The sequence below is a fragment of the Diaphorina citri genome, unplaced genomic scaffold, assembly GCF_000475195.1.
Source record: "Diaphorina citri unplaced genomic scaffold, Diaci psyllid genome assembly version 1.1 scaffold288, whole genome shotgun sequence".
In the NCBI taxonomy this organism is placed as follows: Eukaryota; Metazoa; Arthropoda; class Insecta; order Hemiptera; family Psyllidae; genus Diaphorina; species Diaphorina citri.
This window is the reverse complement of record NW_007377724.1, coordinates 47,868-72,207: the sequence shown is the minus strand read 5'-3', so window position 1 is coordinate 72,207 and position 24,340 is coordinate 47,868. Positions and strand designations below refer to the sequence as shown.

The 24,340-nt window shown below is 38.4% G+C and overlaps 1 protein-coding gene and 1 long non-coding RNA gene across 2 annotated transcripts; both read right to left on the bottom strand.

The window, feature by feature from the left end:
• Positions 1 to 1,526: 1,526 nt before the first annotated feature.
• On the bottom strand, positions 1,527 to 19,006 carry LOC103507105 (maternal embryonic leucine zipper kinase). The gene is made up of 13 exons (XM_026822046.1): positions 18,745 to 19,006; positions 18,210 to 18,352; positions 17,932 to 18,095; positions 17,644 to 17,740; positions 17,149 to 17,287; positions 16,721 to 16,842; positions 16,390 to 16,560; positions 15,688 to 15,888; positions 14,876 to 15,002; positions 11,887 to 12,016; positions 3,649 to 3,865; positions 3,134 to 3,237; positions 1,527 to 1,614 (listed from the first exon to the last, which is right to left on the bottom strand). The coding sequence occupies exons 2-13, from the start codon at positions 18,348 to 18,350 to the stop codon at positions 1,527 to 1,529; spliced, it is 1,701 nt and encodes a 566-aa protein (XP_026677847.1). The 5' UTR covers positions 18,351 to 18,352; positions 18,745 to 19,006.
• Positions 19,007 to 22,641: 3,635 nt separating this feature from the next.
• On the bottom strand, positions 22,642 to 24,067 carry LOC113466540. Its single transcript, XR_003390912.1, has 2 exons — positions 23,039 to 24,067; positions 22,642 to 22,915 (listed from the first exon to the last, which is right to left on the bottom strand). It is a non-coding gene; the product is annotated as an uncharacterized LOC113466540 (long non-coding RNA).
• Positions 24,068 to 24,340: the final 273 nt, after the last annotated feature.

Here is a 24,340-nt window from a genome sequence, read left to right as displayed (position 1 = left end):
TAACACCAAGCATCTCCCGTGAGGCGTTTCCTCCGCACGCCTACTATGGTGCGAACCGAATCAGCCGGTCGTTTACCCTCGGTGGGCGTGGCGTTGTGGGTGGAGTTTTCAGTTTATTACCTTGTTTCGTAGATGTGTATTTACGCATCTAATAGATACTATATCTATAGTTCATCCAGAATGGTAGATACTAGTAAATATATGTACATCAAAATGGTAAATCACTCACTAGTTGCTTGGTTTGATTTCCGGTGGGTATTCGTTCATTTTTAGTTCCCACTTGAATCAACTGAGAAGAACGAGAAATAATAATGATAATAATAATAATAAATGTGATTTTCTCAACACCGGATGACTTTGGCCGTTTTGGTAGACTTACTTACTGATCACCTAAAGCTGAAGCTTTTCAGTAGGCATGTTAAATTAGGGATACAAAAACATAAAAGCTTATTTGTACTGCTCGCACTGAAAAGTCCTTTTACTTCAGCAGAAGGCTATTACTACATATTATTGTGATCAAATTCTCAAATTAGACTGAGGATAAAATTCCATACCTCGCCTGGGATTGAACCCACGCCCTCCTGTTTACCAAGCGAGCGCCTTGAGCACTACATCACCGAGATGAGACTGAAAGTTACAACACATTAAGAATCTTCATTAACATTTTTCCCCAAGGTTTGATAGTGAGTTGTAACAACGAAGGTCTTGTCGGTGTAACGCAATTGAAGAGAAGACACGATGGAAGAAAGCCAGACGTTCCGAGAAGGAACAATATTTTATTCAAGGAGTTTTTTGCCCAATAATTTCAGAATATTTACTTCTCAAATCATGTGAGAATCTATTCTTTGTAATGGAAATCCAAAAATGGGGGCATAAAAAGAAGGGAAACTGTTAAACTCTCACAAAAAATCTAAAACATCAATTATTTGCGGTAAAAATGAGAGTCACCCCTACAATAAAGTTATACCTGCCACAGGTGTTTTAATACCTGTGAAAGTTTTCAAGAGAGGGGAGAGCAGGGGGGAGCTGATGGGAGTGGGGGAGACTTTCACAGAAAACCTGTTGAGAGTGGAAAGCTTTCCTGTAGAGATCTCTGATAAATAGTATGTAGTTATTATCTACTCTATCATAGTAGGTAGGTGTAGGTTTATTTAGATTACCTAATTTATTGTCTGAATTTATTATTACAGTCGAACCTGGATAAACGAGACCTGGATAAACGAGAAACCTGGATAAACAAGAAATTTTCAAATCCCCTTCATTTTCGGGCCAAAAACCTGGTTTAACGAGAAAATAAAACCTCTATAAACGAGAAAATGGCCCTTGGCCTGATGATTTTCCCACGGGTGTCATCAAACTATGACGAGGAGAAGTCATTGGTCCATGCTACTTACCACCCAACCGCTACGATATGACGGTAGAGTTCCGAATCCATACAGGGTTAAGCAGTGCGCACACTTTTAAATTGAAAGGGATTTTACCTTGGGAATATGGTTTGTCCCAAATATGTTTCGTCTTCGTTCCGTCTAGGTTGTTTCATAAAAGGATGCATATGAAGCGTATTTCCGAGTTTCCGACTCGAGTAGGAAGCGTGATGTTTCGTCTTTGTCCCGTCTAGGTTGTTTCATAAAAGGATGCATATGAAGCGTATTTCCGAGTTTCCGACTCGAGTAGGAAGCGTGCTTTTAGGGCTTTTGTGCCGGGCTTTAGGGCGAGTGAGCCGACAATTGGTATCTAAATAAAAATATTCTATCAGTCATTTACAGAATAGAAATAATGACATAGGCGAAGTACAAGGATTGGAGCGTCAATGTGGACAGTTGGACAACTTAGCCCTCACCAACGGGAATCGAACCCAGCATCTCCGGGTCCAAAGTTCCTGACCAGTCGGTCACAGAGACGACCACTAGATCCTGTATAGGTACCACCACTAAGCATATTCCACACAAGAGCAATCATGCAAAATCCCTAATGATACCTACAGCTACTGTCTCATAGGAAGAAATAGTCTATTTTTGGTAACATACCTTCAAGTAGCTACTTGATGGAAATGATGATACCCAAATCTATGCACGTAATTATCTAGCTAGGTAGTATGTAGGTACCTATTTCGTTTTTGACGGTTTCAAGTAATATTTAAGTACCTACTTGAACACAGAAGGTACTTATACCTATATCTATACCTACTCCTCGGTGGTGTAGTGGTCAAGGCGCTCGCCTTGTAAACAGAAGGGCGTGGGTTCAATCCTGGCCGAGGTATGGAATTTTATCCTCAATATAATTTGACCACAATAATAGTAGAAGCCTACTGCTGGAGATTAGGGACTTTTCAGTCCTATGCGAGCAGTATAAATAAACACTATTATTATTATTATTATTATTATTATTATTATTATTATTATTATTATGTAAAGGGACTTTTCAGTCCTGTGCTGGTAGATTTTCATGGATTTCCATTTCCAAATAATCCTAGAGCCCAGGTTCTCTTGGATTAATTTAAATGCGGGATTAAAGACTAGAAGTATAGGGGAGAACTGTACTAGGCAAGGGGACTTTTCAGTCCTATGCTGGTTTTCATGGATTTCCATTTCCAAATAGGTAATCCTAGAGCCCAGGTTCTCTTGGATTAATTTAAATGCGGGATTAAAGACTAGAAGTATAGGGGAGAACTGTACTAGGCAAGGGGAGAGAGGAGGGGGAAAAGTAAAAACTTTCCCAAATTAGAAAAGTTCGAGAGAGGGAAAGAGGCAAAGGGTGGATCTTAGAGGGAGGGAGAGAGGGGGGATAAGAGAGGGGAGGGAGAGAGAGGAAAGAGAGAGAGTTTAATTAGAGTAATAAAATGATCGAGTTTATTGTACACGGGAGACAAATGTGAGAGCGCGACATTCCCCCCCCCCCCCCCTCATCTCGAATTAGGAATAGTTCATTATTGTTTTCAAATTGCATTGTAATATGCAACTAAATTTAGTCTTATTCACTGCCTACCTATTTGAGTTAAAATCTATTTGAGAACACAAATCTGTTTCCCAACCCAGACATTCCTGTAGGATAAAATTCGCCCCGGTCGGGAATTGAACTCCCGACCTAACTAACGTCCTCCTATACAATTTTATGTATTCAATGGTTTACTTACCCTTTGACTTTACAAGTTATGCCTTTACTCAATAAGGCCAGCTTCAATTCATTGAGAACTTCATCTGCATCGCTATACGAAGTACTTGATACGTTAGACACCTCCTGGAAATTCAAATCAATAGAAATTATGAACAGTCCTTACTATAGTGTCGTTCTTAATACATAGGTACCTTTTGCCAATGCATCAACTTACCACTTCAATTCATTGAGAACTTCGTCTGCATCGCTATACGAAGTACTTGATACGTTAGACACCTCCTGAAAATTCAAATCAATAGAAATTATGAACAGTCCTTACTATAGTGTCGTTCTTAATACATAGGTACCTTTTGCCAATGCATCAACTTACCTCATGGAAAAAAAAAATGTTTTAAGCATAAATCATTGTCAAAATGTCGTTCCCCGCTTAAAACACAATGCTAAATTTTATGACTTGAGTTGAACTCGAACCACCAACCTCCAGATCCAAAGTCCAACGCGTTAACCACTGCACCACAGAGGTTGGTAACTTACCTTATTAGTCAGCACGGTAGGCCTCACAGGACTGGCCGTTCCGTCCACATTGTACTTCCGTCTGGGTGTCAACACGTTTCTCATCTTGACGAACCGTTTCTCAATGGAGTTGAGCAGCTTCTTACACCCGGGACTAGACGCCATGAAGCCACCGCCATCCCCGGACCCACCGTCGAAATGTGCCCCCAGTGCACCCCGTTTGGGCGTTTTCGGGGTGCTGAAAAATACAGGAAAAGGGCTGGATTTAGACTGCAAAATTTTCAAGACAGAGAAATGGATAGGCTAAAAACTGCCCGATGTTTGAGACAATGACAGGTGATTGTTCTTCAATTTAAACTTTAATAATTTATTTTATTGTCATTATTAAAAAAAAAAAATGTTTGGAAAAAAGTCAACTATTACAAATGAAATATCCAAGACCTTGTTTAGTCTGCGGCAGTAAAGTGACTTTCCAGTCCTTTGCTTCGGGACTTTTCAGTCCAATGTCCCAGAGTTAGAAAAGTGTTATTTTTCAACCATTGGAAAATTGGAACTTTCTATGGCAAACTTTGGGCAAATCCTCTTACAAGGTTTTACCGAAAAATTCTATAAGTTTACACGCTCTCCGGGCTTATCCTGCCTCGGTGGTGTGGTGGTCAAGACGCCTGGTAAACAGGAGGGCGTGGGTTCAATCCCAGCCGAGGAATGGAATTTTATCATCAATACAATTTGAGAATTTGACCACAATAAAAGTAATATCCTACTGCTGGAGTAAAGGGACTTTTCAGTCCTATATGCGAGCAGTACCTATACTATCCAAATTTGGATTGATTGCAACACTTTTCAGTCATATGCCAGCATATATTATTACACTCGTAAATCTAGTGATTCAAACGTTTGAAAACAAACAATCATACAAAGTTGTGAATTATTTCAAGGTGGGAGATGGGGTTGCCAGAGGCAGCAAGTTCCAAAACGGAAGAGCATCAGTCATGGTTAGTGCCCATACTAAGGAAGTGCCTATGGAGTGCCCACTATAAGAGAGGGTATTAGGTATAACCATAGGAAGGGTACCTGATCGAACGAACCGAGTTCTAACTTTTAAACAAATGCCTCGGTAAGAGAGGGTACTTTAGGTATAACCAGGAGGATACCTCATTGAACGAACGAACCAAATTCTATTTTTTTTTCCTTAAGAGGTTTGGTAGAGGGAACTGTAACTACGGAGGTCTTATCGTCTCGAAATCGAAGAGAGAAGAAAGACAGGATAGGAGAAAGCCAGCCGTTCCGAGAACGAACCTTATCTGTTTAGGATAAAATCCGCCCCAGTCGGGAATCGAACCCGCGGCCTAGCGCTTACAAGGCAGACGCGCTACCTTCCAAGCTAACTAGGGCCCCCTGGTTTAAACCAAGGAGATTTGAAAACTATTTGTAAGTTTACCCCCACATTTATCCTACATCTGCAATGTGCGACACACTTTTTATTGCCTGTCCAGCCACCTCCCTATACATAATGTATCAAATCTCTCTCGGAAGTTTGAGCGACCTGAGGTGAAACGCAAGGTCCTGAAAACCGACTTGATCTTTTGAGCTTTTTCTTTGCTCAGCTTTAAATAGCTAAAATTTGAACCGATTGGAACACTTCGGTATAGGTACCTATCTATCTACACTTCTACAGTAATAGAAGGGAAAAAACTGAATACATTCTTTTTTTGGGGATACATGGTTTTCTTTTCATTTTGATTATAATAGGTATAAAACTATACGTTAGGATTATTATACGAGTACTTTTACAATAACTAAATATAGGTATAAAAAATAGAAAAATAAATAATGGTAAATGCAGATCTCCTGTAAATTTGTACGAGAAATTAAACTGGAATGTTTTCAATGAAAACTTTTCACCGTTGAAATAACCTACATAATATAGATAATGTCAAAAATACGTCTATTGTGCAAATACGTCTATTGTGAAAAACAAAGTGTGATTTTTTTTCTCTATGGAATAGCCCCCAGGCATTTTCACTGGAAGCACAGAATTAAGAAGAAATATCTCTATGGCAGAGTTTCAAACGGTTTTACCGATTTCGCTCTAAAGCGCGATTACACAAATCAGAAGAAATAATATTCTTCTCCCTAGCCTTTTCCTATTTAAATAGGATCGGCGTAAATTAGAAGAAATAATATAGGGTACAGAAAATGAATAATAATACTTCTACGAGAAAATAATACTGAAATGGAAGAACACGATATCAACAAGCTCTCTCTCTAACCACGTTAAGAATAAGAGATCAATAGCATCTTTAAGAAAAGGAAACAATGATTATAAAGATGAACCTAACATTGTCAATATTCTTCTTATTGAAAGTTATTTACAGAGGGAAACTATAACAATTAAGAGTCCTTGTCTCTCAATATTCTTCATTTTACGAATCACGAAAATTCTACTTTTGTCAACGCGTGTTACAAAGATCTCTAACAATTGTCACAAATATCTCTGACAATTGTCACAAACATCTCTAACAATTGTCACAAACATCTCTGACAATTGTCACAAAAATCTTCTAAGATTTTCGAGAAAAAAAAGTCACACTTGAAAAATGTCGTAAGTAATTTTGATACTCAGTATCAAATTATTATGACGTCAAATGACGAAGAGGGCACTAAAATTGTGTCTGAACATGGACACCTTTTTTGAAAAGGACATCAATTCAATAATTTTTATTGGAACACTATGACTACGGGTTTCAATTTCCAAAAATCATGTTATTAAAAAAAAAAAGTCAATGATACGTTGATTGGTTTGGTTGTTCGACAGATTGGTAACAAAAAACGTGTTTTTGAAATATGTAGATTTAATTTAGTCTGTTTTTTGTAACTTAAAATCAATCCTGTGCCCAAAAAGTTTCAAATATGGATCAGAGGGGGGAAAGTATTGTAAATTGTGCACACTTGTTCGTAGATAGAACATTATGTTTAAGCTTTGACAACACCCCATTCTATGTTACAAAATTTGGCTTTGGTAAAGTTCAAATAAAGAATTTGACAGATGGGAAAAACCTTTGGAAACATACTTATTAGTCTCATTACTTGCACTCCGTCAGAAATACGATACTCTTTAACCTGTTACGTCTCCGATTAAACCTTAACCCGTTTGGCTTCACAAACCTCCTCCACATCGTCTGGGTTACTCCTACTCGAAGTCAGGGTCAATATCTCCTCACACACTTTCTTATAACACCAAGCATCTCCCGTGAGGCGTTTCCTCCGCACGCCTACTATGGTGCGAACCGAATCAGCCGGTCGTTTACCCTCGGTGGGCGTGGCGTTGTGGGTGGAGTTTTCAGTGCCCTTTGTTGAGTGGGCGGAGTTTATGAGACACACCTCCAGTTCGAAGGAGAGCTTGCAAGATTTGCCGTTCTCGGAGAAGATCTTACCCCGGAGAGTATAGCTGAAACAGAACAGAATATACTTTGAGTATACAGAAATACAGAAATAGAACAGAATGTGCTGTTTGTGATGGTCGGATGAGACTGAAAGTTACACCACATTAAGAATCTTCATTAACATTTTTCTCCAAGGTTTGATAGTGAGTTGTAACAACGAAGATCTTGTCGGTGTAACGCAATCGAAGAGAAGACACGATAGAAGAAAGCCAGACGTTCCGAGAAGGAACATTATTTTATTCAAGGAGTTTTTTGCCCAATTATTGTTCCATACATAATTTCAGAATATTTACTTCTCAAATCATGTGAGAATCTATTCTTTGTAATGGAAATCCAAAAATGGGGGCATAAAAAGAAGCTGAAAAAAATCTGCGTTTGCCTGAGATCGAAGCCATAACTGCGAATATCGCGAACAAACCGCGGATACCGCGAACAAACCGCGGATACCGCGAACAAACCGCGGATACCGCTCGGGATCTCGGGGGTCTTGTACTTTATTTCTGTTGTCTTCTCTGTGTTTAACTTTATTGTCTTCCAACTTATGGCTGGGGTCGTTGCTTGAAATTTTGTCTCTCACTTAAAATTTTCTAGGGTCTCAGTAGAGCGTTCGTAGTGGGTTGTGCCAATTGTTGTATTATGATTTGTTATTAAATCCATAAAATACATGAGATGTTGTTTAGACTGCTGGGGTAAAGGGACTTTTTAGTCTCATTTGAGCAGGATAAAAAAGGTATATTCTATTCTAGTCCTTTTTTTCAGGTCTTTTATTTCAAGGGTTCAATGTCACTGTATAACAGCTAAGGCTTTTAGTGACTACATGTATAACTGCTCGAGATTTACCTTTATTTCGGCGACAAGGTACCCACTTCAACGCACTGATCTCACCCGGCCTACATGGGGCCGGGCAAAGCCAGCAGCACCAGATTGCCCTGATGGTCACACATACGGAAACCACGCGGAACTTTACTTAACGTCAGTGATCCATTGGGGGTTGGTGCTATCGCCGCTGGCCACTATTTGAGTCTTGTTCATATTTCACCACCTGGCCCAATTTCTCAGGCCACTATTTTTCGGCAAAGTTTATAATTAAGAAACTTGTAGTGAAAAATATTTTCATTTAATCAAATAAATAACAGCGGCAAAAAGTTCAAGCATTTCTGTAGGTACAGTATTTGAATGAACGGAATGAATTCTACGTTTTTACTCCTGTACGGGAAAAGCCCACTCTGAGGTTGAGGTGTAGGGGGCAAACACTACTTAAAATTGGGTTAAACTTAAACGAATTGACGAAGTTTCTACTCGACGATTTTGCATTAAGGTAGTCTGTCTGTTTGTTTGTTTGTTTGTTTGTTTCAGGATAACTGACGAACGATTTAGTTACACAATTTCGATGAAGTTCCACAAAAATGTTCAAGATACAAAGGAAATGGGCATGCTACGACACAGACCGCACGAGTCTAATGTAGGAGTTTTTTCATTGCTACAAAAGAAAAAACACTCATCTTGGGGGGGGGGGGGGGGGGGGGTAAAGGGCTTATGAGGGCTCCAAACAGGACCTTAATAATAATACAACTTGATAAATAGTATGACTTGACTTAGACTCGAACCACCAACCTCAGTGGTGCAGTGGTTAACGCGTTGGTCTTCGGATCTGGAGGTTGGCGTTTCCAGAGCCTATTCACCAACCTTAGTGGTGTAGTGGTTAACGCACTGGACTACAAATCTGGAGATTGGTGGTTCGAGTCCCCAAGTCAACAAATAATTAACTTACTCGGAGAAGTGGCTCGGGTAGGACTTCTTATTCGTTTCCTATGCAAGATTTCCTGAGATGTTCGCTGCTGGTTGTTTCCGTTTTCTTTCTCCGGTGATTTGATACATGGGGGTGAAATTAGGCCGTCCTGAAAACACCAAACACATATTTTACAGGCATTACGTATTTGTAAAAAACAAGGAAAGTAAGATTAAACTTGGCCTAGCGCACTGTTCTGCGCTCAGATAAAGTCAAAGCCCAAGTCCAGTCAAACTTCCTAGGTGAAAATACGACTTGGATTCCGTAGTTCTAAAGGAGTGTCAACATATAGTCAACGGACGTCGATCGATCGATGGGAATCGATAGCCGGTCGACTTCGTGTGGACACACCTTCAGGAAGAAAGTTATAGGGACAGGAAAAGGTGAGTGAGATGGTTACATTCAAATTTTCGGCCCCAGCGTCCATTTGAACCTTTTCTCTCCGCTAATATGAATGAATCTTCCTGTCTTTTTTTTTTTTTCTTTTAAAGTTAACCAAAGGCGAAGTTAAGGGACCTAAAGTTCAAGGAAAAACGTGAGGAAGCCACAAAAAAGAATGTCTTACCTGTTGTCTACTCCTGTACTTTCTGGTAAACTCCGTATTCAATCGTAAAGGTAGACCTTGCTTCTTGCGCGACAACAGGAGCAGATAGGTACAAGTGTCATAGTTATAGGTCCACTCATTCAGCTGAGACCACATGTCGTCTGGTGAAAGCTGTTTATGATCTGCCATCACCTTGATGACGTCATCGTCTTTCTCTCGGAGCTGTGGAGAGATAAAACAATTCTTACTTTGGTTTCAAAAGATATACCTAGGTGTAAAAAAAAGTCGTTTTCAAGTTTAATCAGTAGCAAAGTTACGGAACCTAAAGTTCAAGGAAAAACGTCTGAGGGAGGCTGAAAACTACTGAAAAGAGAGAAAAAAAGCTATGTAGGTATTAGGATCAGAGGTGGTTCAGTGGTAAGATTCCCCGTACTATCCTCTGGGTGAAAAGCCATTTCTATTGGTAGGTATATTTTGGTAATCTTTCTCACTGATCCAAATTATTATTATTATTTTTAATGTCTCTTCCCACCTAAATAAAGGTGTAGGTACAAACTAGTGTTTGTACCACTCCTTTTTTTCAATACCTAGGTTTAAAAAAAATATAAGTACATATGTATACAACTGAGTACCTACACTGAGAACCGACAGACAGCATTTTTCTTTGCACTAGAGTCCCCCCTTTTTCTTCATAGGAAAACATAATAGCAATTCAATACGTACCTCATGGTCAGGTCGGAAGCTGACGGGATTATCCTCAGGTCCCATTTTAACCCAATTGTGTCCCAAGAGGTCCTGGATTTTAATTCTCTTTCCAGGCTCCACTTGTAGCATGCTACGAACTATTTGTCTGCTGTTTGGAGACATCCATGGGGGCTCGGTGTATTTACCATTCTGGAAATAATTGATATAAAGGAGTGAGTTGTAAATTTAAACTTTTTTTTTCTAGGCGTTATGGCAGGATTCTCTTGCACCCAACTTGATGATTATCCCCGTACTTAATAATGTCCAATAGGAGATATAATAGTACAGATGGGCATAAAATGGGACTTACCAATATTTTGTCATAGAGTTGATCTATCGAGTCACTGTCAAAGGGAAGAAAGCCACATAATAGAGCATAAAGCATAACGCCCATACTCCATACATCTGTCTCACTGCCATAGTATTGTTTACCTTTAAACAGAAACATTGATATAAATTAAACTGTCGAACTTTCTTGACTTGATGGGGCAGAGCAGAGCACTATTGCACTCCTTAATAGGTTAATGACTTGCCCTACTTTACAAGGCAACAATATTGTAGGAAAATATTGGGAGATCAGGATAGTACAGATGGGCATAAAATGGGACTTACCAATATTTTGTCATAGAGTTGATCTATCGAGTCACTGTCAAAGGGAAGAAAGCCACATAATAGAGCATAAAGCATAACGCCCATACTCCATACATCTGTCTCACTGCCATAGTATTGTTTACCTTTAAACAGAAACATTGATATAAATTAAACTGTCGAACTTTCTTGACTTGATGGGGCAGAGCACTATTGCACTCCTTAATAGGTTAATGACTTGCCCTACTTTACAAGGCAACAATATTGTAGGAAAATATTGGGAGATCAGGACGTTAAAAAAAAGTTTAAAACGGAACTCCCTGTTCAACATTGACAGTCTCTACTGAGCCTAAAACCACTGCTCAAAGTAGGTAAGTAACTTAGTACTATCTCAGCAACACTGCTTGTAGTGTGATCAATATAACTTCTTATCAATAAACTATCAACTTACCTTTGATAACTTCAGGGGCAGGAGATTGTGAGATTTCGCTGTATTTACGTCCAAAGCGGAATCTCATTGGTTCAGCTCTTGAAAAAAAAAGAACCCCTGTATGAATCGATCAGGGGCAGCATAGTTAGGAGAACCACATGATGTTTGTAGCTGGGACTCAAGACCACCCTCTGGTTTAGCACAAAGGCCAAAGTCAATTAGCTTGAGGTTTTGATTTCGATCAAGGAGAACATTTTCCTGAAAAGAAGAATAAGGATAAATTTTCCCTATGCGTAATGTAATGATGGGTGTAATCCCGATGCTGTGGGGTCATTTGAGGTAGCTACTAGTGGAAGTGGAATAACGAACACATTGGTTGGGACAAAATAAAGATGTTTTTAAAGTTACATTAAATAAACGATTCTCATTTTATTATTATTGATGATGATAAGACAAGCACCCTTGACACCTCTAGAACTAGTTAAAATCAAAATCCTATTTATACTAGAGCAGTCCCCTCCTAGAGTTGTATTCTGTGTTCAATCATATATTTCCACTCAATTAACCAATTACAATTACATAAATGATAATAAAACGTACTATGAATTAATTTGAAGAAAAACAAGGGGAAGGTACGGAAAAAAAACGGGATATTTTTATCCCTACCCCTTTCCATCCTATTCCTATAGTAAGGAAAGTAAGCATAAAAATTACTTACGGTGGTAAGTCCTTCATGAGAGGCGTATTGAAGTAAGGTGCTTGCGAGTGATGTACAGGGGTTTGGGGGGTTTTATCTTCCACTCCAGAGCGAGGCGGGAGGGGCGGTAGTTTCTCTTTCTTGCATGGTACTGGAAAAACAGGGAAATAATTGGTTATTTTTCAGACTCTCCAATGGTTCGACAGCCATTTTCAGTAGTGTAGTGATTAGGACAACAGGGACAACTACATCCATCGGATCTAGAGGTTGGTGGTTTGAGTTCAAGGCAGATTATAAAATTTACTGTGTTACCTATACGATAGAGGGGAACGACATAAATACATAATGTATGTACGAGTCTTCTTCTTTTTAAGACTCTCCAATGGTTCGATAGCCATTTTCAGTGGTGTAGTGATTAGGACAACAGGGACAACTACATCCATCGGATCTAGAGGTTGGTGGTTTGAGTTTAAGGCAGATTATAAAATTTACTGTGTTACCTATACGAAAGAGGGGAACGACATAAATACATAATGTATGTACGAGTCTTCTTCTTTTTCTTCGCCTTTTCCCGTGTACAGACGGGGTCGGCGTTTTTCGTCAGCCTCTCAATCAGTTCTAGGGTGATTGCTTAAAGCTGACATTTGGTTTTGGCTACAAATTTTACGAGTAGATAGGTACCCCTCGTACTCAACCTTTGCTATTTCATTAGCAGGGGAAAGTCAGGCTGGTATACTCCCTATTCAAGTCCCCCAGCGAGACTAAGCTGGACTATTTTATTCTAAGGCTATACACTCTAAAAACTTATTATGGACTTGCACTTTATATAATACCTTTGCTATTTCATTAGCAGGGGAAAGTCAGGCTGGTATACTCCCTGTTCAAGTCCCCCAGCGAGACTAAGCTGGACTATTTTATTCTAAGGCTAAACACTCTAAAAACTTATTATGGACTTGCACTTTATATAATGACGTCACCATAGTCAGGTGATAATGTCACACAAGATAAACCACAAGACAATTAAGTTTCTAACCTCAATTCCAAGTTCCATTCCACTTTGCCAGAGGGGGGAAAGTATTGCCAATTGTGCTGTTGTTCGTAGATAGAACATTATGTTTAAGCTTGTTCGTAGATAGAACATTATGTTTAAGCTTTGACAACACCCCATTCTATGTTACAAAAATTTGGCTTTGGTAAAGTTCAAATAAAGAATTTGACAGATGGGAAAAACCTTTGGAAACATACTTATTAGTCTCATTACTTGCACGTTTCCTTTTTAAAATGCAATAAAACCCGGGCGAATCAGTCCCCTGGGAAAATCCAGGTATTTATAGGGTCATTTGGAAAGCATTAGATTCAGCAACCTCCTTCAGGCTCCTTAGCATAGGTAAGTAGGTACTTACGATTCGTGACTTAAATGAATCTTTTTGACTAGGATGTTTACTTTCATCAGAATCTACAAAGATTGGCAAAAACTTTACGGGTCTGTGGCGTAGTGTGTCTCTCATCAGATAGGCAAATAAACAATAGGTATGTACTACTTCTCATTTAGGTGCTTGGTCAACACAAAAGCATCAGAAAGTAACCCCTTGAAAATGTTCAGATATTTGCAATCGAAATAACAGCATTTTCTTCTTCTTTTATGGGGGGGGGTTCAAACCCCCCATAACGAGCAAGAACATTACCACTAGGCTAACCGTGATTCTATATATATATATAAAAAAAGGAATTTTTATTTGTGTTCAGCATACCTACTCAAATGCTTGTCACAAATATCGTTCCCCAATTATTACACCTAGATAAATTTTATGACTTGACTTGTACTCGAACCATCAATCTCCAGATTCAAAGCCCAATCTGCTAACCACTGAGGTTGGTGCGTGTTTCTTTACAACCCTGTATAAAGGTTTTCAGTCTCTCTTTCTCTAGTAATTACCGAAAACTTAACTTATATTCTAATTCCAAACTTTTTATTTGACTTTTTATTTCTCTAATAAATATTCGTCCCTCGGGATCTCGGGGGTCTTGTACTTTATTTCTGTTGTCTTCTCTGTGTTTAACTTTATTGTCTTCCAACTTATGGCTGGGGTCGTTGCTCGAAAAAAAATTTCTCCCACTGAAATGTTCTCAGGGTTTCAGAAGAGCGTTCGTAGTTAGTTAAGGTGTGTGGTGTGTCCAAACATAGTCGACCGGCCGTCGATTGACGAGGTGAAACTATGTTATGTGGACGTTACAGTGTGGACGGTTCAGTCGACGTCGATCAATGTCAATCGACGGCCGCATGTGTGGAGACACCTTCATAAGTGACAAAAAAAAGTCCAGGTCTCTTTTTTCTCGAGTTTAACGTCACCCTGTAACTGCCAAGGCTTTTAGTGAATATAACTGCTGGGGTTTTACCCTCCATTCAACGACAAGCTACCCGCCTCATCGCAATAACCTCACCCAGTTTGAATGGGGCCGGGAAAAGCCAACAGCATGCCCAGATGGTCACCCATCCGAAAACCACGCGCAGCGTTGCTTAACTTCAGTGATCCATTGGAGGCTGGTGCTATCGCCGCTGGCCACTATTTGAGTCTTGTTCATATTTCACCACCTGGCCCAATTTCTCAGGCCACTATTTTTTGGCAAAGTTTATAATTAAGAAACTTGTAGTGAAAAATATTTTTCATTTAATCAAATAAATAACAGCGGCAAAAAGTTCAAGCATTTCTGTAGGTACAGTATTTGAATGAACGGAATGAATTCTACGTTTTTACTCCTGTACGGGAAAAGCCCACTCTGAGGTTGAGGTGTAGGGGAATAATAATACAACTTGATAAATAGTATGACTTGACTTAGACTCGAACCACCAACCTCAGTGGTGCAGTGGTTAACGCGTTGGTCTTCGGATCTGGAGGTTGGCGTTTCCAGAGCCTATTCACCAACCTTAGTGGTGTAGTGGTTAACGCACTGGACTACAAATCTGGAGATTGGTGGTTCGAGTCCCCAAGTCAACAAATAATTAACTTACTCGGAGAAGTGGCTCGGGTAGGACTTCTTATTCGTTTCCTATGCAAGATTTCCTGAGATGTTCGCTGCTGGTTGTTTCCGTTTTCTTTCTCCGGTGATTTGATACATGGGGGTGAAATTAGGCCGTCCTGAAAACACCAAACACATATTTTACAGGCATTACGTATTTGTAAAAAACAAGGAAAGTAAGATTAAACTTGGCCTAGCGCACTGTTCTGCGCTCAGATAAAGTCAAAGCCCAAGTCCAGTCAAACTTCCTAGGTGAAAATACGACCTGGATTCCGTAGTTCTAAACGAGTGTCCACACATAGTCAACGGACGTCGATCGATGGGAATCGATGGCCGGTCGAATTTGTGTGGACACACCTTCAGGAAGAAAATTATAGGGACAGGAAAACTAGGAAAAGGTGAGTGAGATGGTTACATTCAAATTTCCGGCCCCAGCGTCCATTTGAACCTTTTCTCTCCGCTACTATGAATGAATCTTCCTGTCTTTTTTTTTTTTTTTTTTTTCGGGGTTAACCAAAGGGGAGTTAAGGACGTCGATCGATCGATGGGAATCGATAGCCGGTCGACTTCGTGTGGACACACCTTCAGGAAGAAAGATATAGGGACAGGAAAAGGTGAGTGAGATGGTTACATTCAAATTTCCGGCCCCAGCGTCCATTTGAACCTTTTCCCTCCGCTAATATGAACGAATCTTCCTGTCTTTGTTTTTTTTTTTTTTTTTTTTTTAAAGTTAACCAAAGGCGAAGTTAAGGGACCTAAAGTTCAAGGAAAAACGTGAGGAAGCCACAAAAAAGAATGTCTTACCTGTTGTCTACTCCTGTACTTTCTGGTAAACTCCGTATTCAATCGTAAAGGTAGACCTTGCTTCTTGCGCGACAACAGGAGCAGATAGGTACAAGTGTCATAGTTATAGGTCCACTCATTCAGCTGAGACCACATGTCGTCTGGTGAAAGCTGTTTATGATCTGCCATCACCTTGATGACGTCATCGTCTTTCTCTCGGAGCTGTGGAGAGATAAAACAATTCTTACTTTGGTTTCAAAAGATATACCTAGGTGTAAAAAAAAGTCGTTTTCAAGTTTAATCAGTAGCAAAGTTACGGAACCTAAAGTTCAAGGAAAAACGTCTGAGGGAGGCTGAAAACTACTGAAAAGAGAGAAAAAAAGCTATGTAGGTATTAGGATCAGAGGTGGTTCAGTGGTAAGATTCCCCGTACTATCCTCTGGGTGAAAAGCCATTTCTATTGGTAGGTATATTTTGGTAATCTTTCTCACTGATCCAAATTATTATTATTATTTTTAATGTCTCTTCCCACCTAAATAAAGGTGTAGGTACAAACTAGTGTTTGTACCACTCCTTTTTTTCAATACCTAGGTTTAAAAAAAATATAAGTACATATGTATACAACTGAGTACCTACACTGAGAACCGACAGACAGCATTTTTCTTTGCACTAGAGTCCCCCCTTTTTCTTCATAGGAAAACATAATAGCAATTCAATACGTACCTCATGGTCAGGTCGGAAGCTGACGGGATTATCCTCAGGTCCCATTTTAACCCAATTGTGTCCCAAGAGGTCCTGGATTTTAATTCTCTTTCCAGGCTCCACTTGTAGCATGCTACGAACTATTTGTCTGCTGTTTGGAGACATCCATGGGGGCTCGGTGTATTTACCATTCTGGAAATAATTGATATAAAGGAGTGAGTTGTAAATTTAAACTTTTTTTTTCTAGGCGTTATGGCAGGATTCTCTTGCACCCAACTTGATGATTATCCCCGTACTTAATAATGTCCAATAGGAGATATAATAGTACAGATGGGCATAAAATGGGACTTACCAATATTTTGTCATAGAGTTGATCTATCGAGTCACTGTCAAAGGGAAGAAAGCCACATAATAGAGCATAAAGCATAACGCCCATACTCCATACATCTGTCTCACTGCCATAGTATTGTTTACCTTTAAACAGAAACATTGATATAAATTAAACTGTCGAACTTTCTTGACTTGATGGGGCAGAGCAGAGCACTATTGCACTCCTTAATAGGTTAATGACTTGCCCTACTTTACAAGGCAACAATATTGTAGGAAAATATTGGGAGATCAGGACGTTAAAAAAAAGTTTAAAACGGAACTCCCTGTTCAACATTGACAGTCTCTACTGAGCCTAAAACCACTGCTCAAAGTAGGTAACTTACTACTATCTCAGCAACCCTGCTTGTAGTGTGGTCAATATAACTTCTTATCAATAAACTATCAACTTACCTTTGATAACTTCAGGGGCAGCATAGTTAGGAGAACCACATGATGTTTGTAGCTGGGACTCAAGACCACCCTCTGGTTTAGCACAAAGGCCGAAGTCAATTAGCTTGAGGTTTTGATTTCGATCAAGGAGAACATTTTCCTGGAAAGAAGAATAAGGATAAATTTTCCCTATGAGGAATATTAGTCCCAATACTCTTTCCCACATTTATTTTTTTCTTCAAGCCTAGATTGTATGTTCCAAGTCCCTATATTGATGTGAATATTTTCACATTCATCCTGTTTGTATATTGTATTGATGTGAATATTGTAAAAAGAAACAAAGTTATAAAAAAGGGCTAAGTAGGTAATGTAATAAAGTTTTAGGAATAATATCAGTGCACAGTTTTAGGATAGTATGAAAAGAGAAGAGGGTAAATGGGGTTGAATAGTAGAGATTACATTAGGCAAAAATTTTTCCCTTTGTTTTAAAGTCAAAATAAATAATAGCACACTCACTGGTTTCAAATCACGGTGTGCATATCCCAAATGATGCAAATAAGCTACAGCAGATAGGATTTGTCTGAAAAATGCTCTCGACTCTTTCTCGCCGAGCCTTTGTCGTTGAAATGGGGTTGAATAGTAGAGATTACATTAGGCAATAATGTTGCCCTTTGTTTTAAAGTCAAAATAAATAATAGCACACTCACTGGTTTCAAATCACGGTGCGCATATCCCAAATGATGCAAATAAGCTACAGCAGATAGGATTTGTCTGAAAAATGCTCTCGACTCTTTCTCGCCGAGCCTTTGTCGTTCTACAATGTGATCCAGAAGTTCTCCACCAGGGCAATATTCTATAACCATGAAGATGTGAGAGCTTGTCTCAATGACTTGAAATAGCTTGCAGATATGCTGATGAGAAATGTGTTTGAGGGCGTTGATCTCTAGTTTGACTCTTGGGAGGTCTTCCTGTGGGATAGAATATTAAGTTTATAGTCAGTGGTTTGCTATTTTAAAAGTTTCTCTGATCCTTTTGCAAGTAATGAGAGTTCATTGTTCATTTACTAGTTATGTATTACTTACCCCCAATGTGGCTTTCTTCATAATTTTGATAGCAACTTTCTCTCCTGTGAGGACATGGGTGGCAAGTTTAACTTTTGCAAAACCACCCGAGCCTACAGTTCTCTCCAAAATGTACTGATTTCTTAAATCTATGTACTTCATATCTGGAAAAAAACGCAAGAATAATGAATTAATGACAAGTACTTGTTATTGTAATGGAATAACAGAATACCTAATGGAAGAATAAATTTCACAGCATAGGAAGGGATTCTGCCAGGACAGTCAGCCTTCTGGCCTGGGTCTACAATCTGATGTTAGTGTTAACCGCTGAGCTTACTCGGGGACTATGCTTGAACAGTCTCTGAGTACACTCAGAGGTCAACAAACACTTTTACATGAAATTTTAGACCTGGGCAGAGTGGGCATGTTACACCTATGATGATACTCTCTTATTGGTTCTGCCTTGTTATATTAAATGCACATAGAACCTCTGATCTTCTTAGGGAAAGTTTCCTCTGGGACTTTAGGAATTTGTGTTTTTTCCCTTGATACTTACTAGTGCTGTGTTTTATAAGAAGTCAAGTTCCAATGACTGTACTGTTGAAGACTAGTCAGTGTTTGGTGCTGAAATCCAGGTGCAACTTTTACGTCAAGGTATTCAGCTCAACTGCAACCTGTACTTTTTGCATGGCAATTGTCAATCTGCGAACACCACTAGAAATTATTGGACGTTAAAAAATTGACTAATAAAGTCTAAAAACTAATCATTTCAATAAAAATTAAGTACTTCTTTTGATCTTTTGTAGATAATCCCTCTATTTTTGTTTATTTCAAAATCCAAAATCCGTTTATCGGAAGTTGGGAGTTGGGATTTAAATTTTCAAAAAGTAAACATAAACATAACCTGAAAATCTTATCTTAACGCGCATGGGCCCCGTTCACCAAAAATAAAAGTGTCTTCTAATCTAGAATCTAGATTGTAGATTATATTCACAAATTTCACTTTTGACAATCCTATTTGATAGGTATTTCAAATTAATTTTCACTAATTTTCAAGTATGAAGTTCCTACTCTACCAATTTTTTTAATTTTAATTTTATTTATTTCAATTTTGAAAATTAAACGGTCCTTTTTAAGTGAGCGCGCTAGTTTACCGCGCATAATTTTTTCCCGAAGTGCGGCGCGAAATTTTAAAAACTGAACAAAAACTAAACAGAAAACGAAAAAAAAAAAAAAAAAAAAAAAAAAGCAGGAAAAAAAAAAAGGAAATAGGAAAAGCATCAGGAATTTAAGGAAAAAAAAAAAGTAGCAGGAAAAAGAAAAAGGAAATAGGAAAAGCATCAGGAATTCCAGGAAGAAGAGTAATCCTAAAAGACTTCATTATCTCCTGGTATTCACCTAACATAGGAAAATGGAAGAAAAGAAAAAGCCTGATAAATCAGAGGACAAGCCCAAAATACTAATCAAAACCCCTTATGACTATCAGAGACTGAAATTAGAGAAGTTAATGAAAAATCCGGTAAGTATTTTTCCTGTATTGCTATCCTGTAAGTAAGAAAGAGAGTCAGAAGAGAACATCTGCTTTGGTCTGGCTAGGGGACGTTAAACAGAGAGTAGACTGGCGTCTGGCTATTGGACTATAAACAGGGAGGAGAACAGCTAACACTAACCAGCCTAGCTAGCTGGCAGTTTCAAAGGGTTCTCCCTGCTTTTAGAGAATAAGCACAAGTCCTCACAATGGTTGACTGTAGTTCAGGACAAGCCAATTAAACATGGCTAGAGACTGTCACCCTGGTGTATGGCAGATACAAAAAGATCTTTTCTTTACTCTGCCAACACCATTCGGCAAAAGCTAAAGCCGCTACAACAACAACAACAACAACATCTGTTTTGGTGGTGTATTGGTCAAGGTTTTCACCTGGTAAGCAAGCATAGTTAGCTTGGTTATCTGTCATATAAGTGTTAGGCTGCAGGTTTGATTCCCACCTGGGGCAGATTTTATCCTGAAGGGATAATGTTCCTTCTCATAACAGCTGGCTTTCCCCTACCCTGCCCTGTGTTCCTTCTCTCTTCAATTCTGGGATGATAATAGCCTAGCAGTTCCCTCTATCAAACCTCTTTTTTTTTAAAAAAGTAGGGATGGGTAAATATTCTCTGAGTCGATTCAAAGAGTCGAATATTTCAAAAGAATCGTGAATCGCGATTCTTAAATTCATTATTTAGATGAAGTGTTTTATTTATTAGATGAAGTCCTGTGTATTTTCATGTGTTAAATACTTGAGATCGATTATGGTGGCGAGGTTTAACAACCGAATTAAAAGGGAACGTTGGACACAGTTGTTTGATCTCTGGATAGGAAAGAGGCTAAGGCTCTCGCCTGCTCATTATGATAATAAAACCAAAAACAATAAGTAGGTATACAGAGTGTTAAAAAATCCTGGAAACAGCCGAATTAAAAGGGAACGTTGGACACAGTTGTTTGATCTCTGGATAGGAAAGAGGCTAAGGCTCTCGCCTGGTAAGCAGGAAGGCTCGGGTTTTAGGCTTACACCCATATTTATGAACAAAATGCTGGCTCTTAAGTTCGTGCTAAGCATAGTCTCAAGGCATTTGATTGGTCAATTTTGACTTGAGACTGATCTAAGAACGATCATTCTTGTTCATAAATACGAGTGTAAGAATCATGTACTAAGCTAGGTATATTGTGTTGAAAACTTTGAAATTAGGATACCTGGTACCTACTTAATACCACAAGCACCATCCCCAAAAGTAATTTAATTCAAAATGCATGAAAAAGTCATTAAATTCTCGGGGTTGCTGTCGCTTATTTCGATAGATTGAGTGATTTCGCGGGATTGAACCTAAGAAATAATAGAGCTTACTGCTTTTATGTATTTTAGGTAATTATTAGCTATTCCTTGTGTAAAAATCTGGTGTGAACATCACACAACTTTCTTTATCCTATTGAATGATGCTTATTTGGGTGTTGTTCTATAGTAACCTTTACAATATTTCTAACGTTTAGTCAGTATCGCTGAAAACCGCCAAAAAGCGATAAAATACCGCCAACTGCAGCACCTATCTTAACCAAAAGTTGTGTTGCATCCTTGTCACATTTGTGGACTACATACCAACTTTCAAGTCTCTAGCTCATATCGTTCCCGAGATATTATTGAATTACACCGAAAATCGCCAAAAAGCGGCCGAAATGCCGCCAAGCGTTGCACCGATCTTAACCAAAAGTTTCTAGTCGCATCCTTGTCACATTTGACAGCTGCATGCCAAGCTCTTACCGTTCTCGAGATATTTTGTTTACAGACAGAAAGACAGATGGACAGAAGGACAGACACACGGACCAATGGCTGAAACTTTGTATTTAAGCTTGATCTGCTTGATTGACCTCAAAACGTGTTTTGGCACTAAAAACTGACCCGAACTAAAGATTTGACCCGATTACATTACTTTCCTTCTTATAGTATAAGGAAAGTAAAAAACGCGACAGCCATTTATAGATTGTCGCAGCAATAATAATTATTGTCATTTGGGTTTTTCCATGTTCTTGTTATTTCAGCTGTTGCTGTTGATAAGCTACGCCACACAACGGAACCAGAAGATTTGGACGAAATCAACTCCGGAATCTTTTCCATGTGTTAACCCTTCTGTGTCATTTTGGCAAATTTTAACTATCTACCTAGGCATTTGAGTACTACCTACCCAAGAACAGTGCAATAGTCCCAAACAAAAATGGACGCGGACCACAAGGGATCAAGGCAAGACAAGAAAATACCGCCTTATTGGAAAATGACTTGAAATATGCCTACTTTATTCAGTCATCTGTAGCTGACGAGTTAAATATTTTCCCGAAATGTCATGAAAATCTGACAAAAGGTTCCGTTCAAGAATTGTTGCAGTGAAACAAATAACAGAAAAACCAAAATAAGAATCCTCAAGTTAAAAGTTCAAACTCACTACCTACATACATTCAATACAACGTTTTTTGCGTTGCAGATTGCATACTCAAATGAGTTTCACGGCGTTCATACAATTTCTTACCCATTGATTGTACCAGGAAGTGCGCGAGCGTGCTAAAAAAAGGTACTATTTCTACACCAATAAGAAAAATAGACTGTTAGCAAATGTTTTCCGCTCACCTTTTGAGTGGAAATCAGTTAAGGTTCAAGTTTTCTAGTTCTTTTATGTTGCCTTGCTTTGATCAGGAGTAACTTAGGTAATGCTGTAAATATGAATGTAAATTTATAAATAAAATGTAAAGCATGTAAATGTATTTTGAGTTTTTGTGTTGATGGGAAATCTTATCAAATTTTCATTTCTTATTTTCAATTTATCTTTTTTGAGCTCTTGAGAGCATGGTTTATTTATTTATTTTTTTTTATCATAATCTGAACAAACTGAAGGCCACGACCACAGCAAGTTTTTTTTTTCTTTTTCTTTCTTGTATAAACCTAGAAATTTAATCAAATGCTTGCTCTTGCATAAGTAAATTTACTCAAAGAGTTTTGCCATATCTTGAAAGGGGAAAAAACTGATTTCCATTCATTTTTCGACTTTGAAAATTCGGACTGTTTCCAAGACTATATCATTACATTGTATAGGGTCCCTATACATAACATAACAGAAAGTAAAAAAAAAAGTTATTTATTCACAATCAAAAGCTCAGTTTTTTTTAACTAGATTATCATGGGGTCAAAGGCTAGGAGCTATCATACCTACGTACTGTAATGAAAGTCTTGTGAAATATTTACACAATCTGGGAGTTATTTATTCACAATCAAAAGCTCAGTTTTTTTGAACTAGATTATCATGGGGTCAAAGGCTAGGAGCTATCATACCTACGTACTGTAATGAAAGTCTTGTGAAATATTTACACAATCTGGGAACAATTTTTCATTATGATAATAAAATCAAAAACAATAAGTATACAGAGTGTTCAAAAATCCTGGACTAAAAGGGAACGTTGGGCACAGTTGTTTTGATCACTAGATTGGAGAGAGGCTAAGGCTCTCGCCTGGTAAGCAGGAAGGCTCGGGTTTGAATCTCAATTGAAGCATGTAATTTTATCCTGATGTGTTTCAGAGTTTGACCACATAATGGAACTCTAAGGTTCTGGTTTATGGTTGTCTTTCTTTTTTTTTACCGACTTTTGTTGACCACGGTATATTTTTTACCTATATTCGATATCATTCCTAACATTCTTACCTAGATTTAATGCTTACTAAGATATACAATTCCTATTGAGCACATAAAAAGAAATAAATAAATGAAAATATTATAATCTAGGTATATGTAACCTGTAACATTCACGTGTGATGTTCACGTTTTAGATATCTCTAACTTTCAGTGTCGGATCTTTTATCTTTTATGTGCTTTGTTTGGTTCCCACAAGGCGTGAACTTTATCCTAATCACAATCATAATAAAATTATAAGTTTCGTCCCTCTATAAAGTTGTGGTAGGTATAGATTTATTTTTGATCGACTGCAAAAAAGAAAGAAAAGAAAGCGATTGAACATGTAATTAAAAAAATTAACATCTTAAACTCGATTAATAGATCTTTCACTATATGTCCTCCACTCCTCCTATATGTTCTAAAGAATAGCAGCATCACATCACACTGTGAAACATTTTCAAAAGAGATTGATAAGTATTTTATTTACCAAGAGACGTTTTTTTTTCCATCATTATTATATATTTTTTTTTTTAATTATGCCCTCATTGTGGATTATTTTAGGCTTAATTTCCTTATCTTGGAGGGCATTTGAACCGACCTCCTCACCATTAGGCGAGCGTTTGACCACGGTGCTAGGGTGCCAAGATAAAACAAATCAAGTTATTGATTAGACCAGCCCGTACTTTATTGTATTATTAACCCTGGTTCAGGTATTATTGACAATAACACCACAATGACAATGAATAAAAACTGCCCTACGCCGCGCGCGATTCACGCTCAACTGCCAGGACAGGGTAGAGAGATTTAGGACATTTCGGATAGAATATGAGATAATATGTACGAGGGTATTTTTGTCCTCAATAGCCTAATATCAATGACCAAAATCCTCACAGGAGTAACATTGACCTTTCAACACAGTTTTAAAATGAGATATTTAAAAGCCCAAATGTAAATCATGCCACACA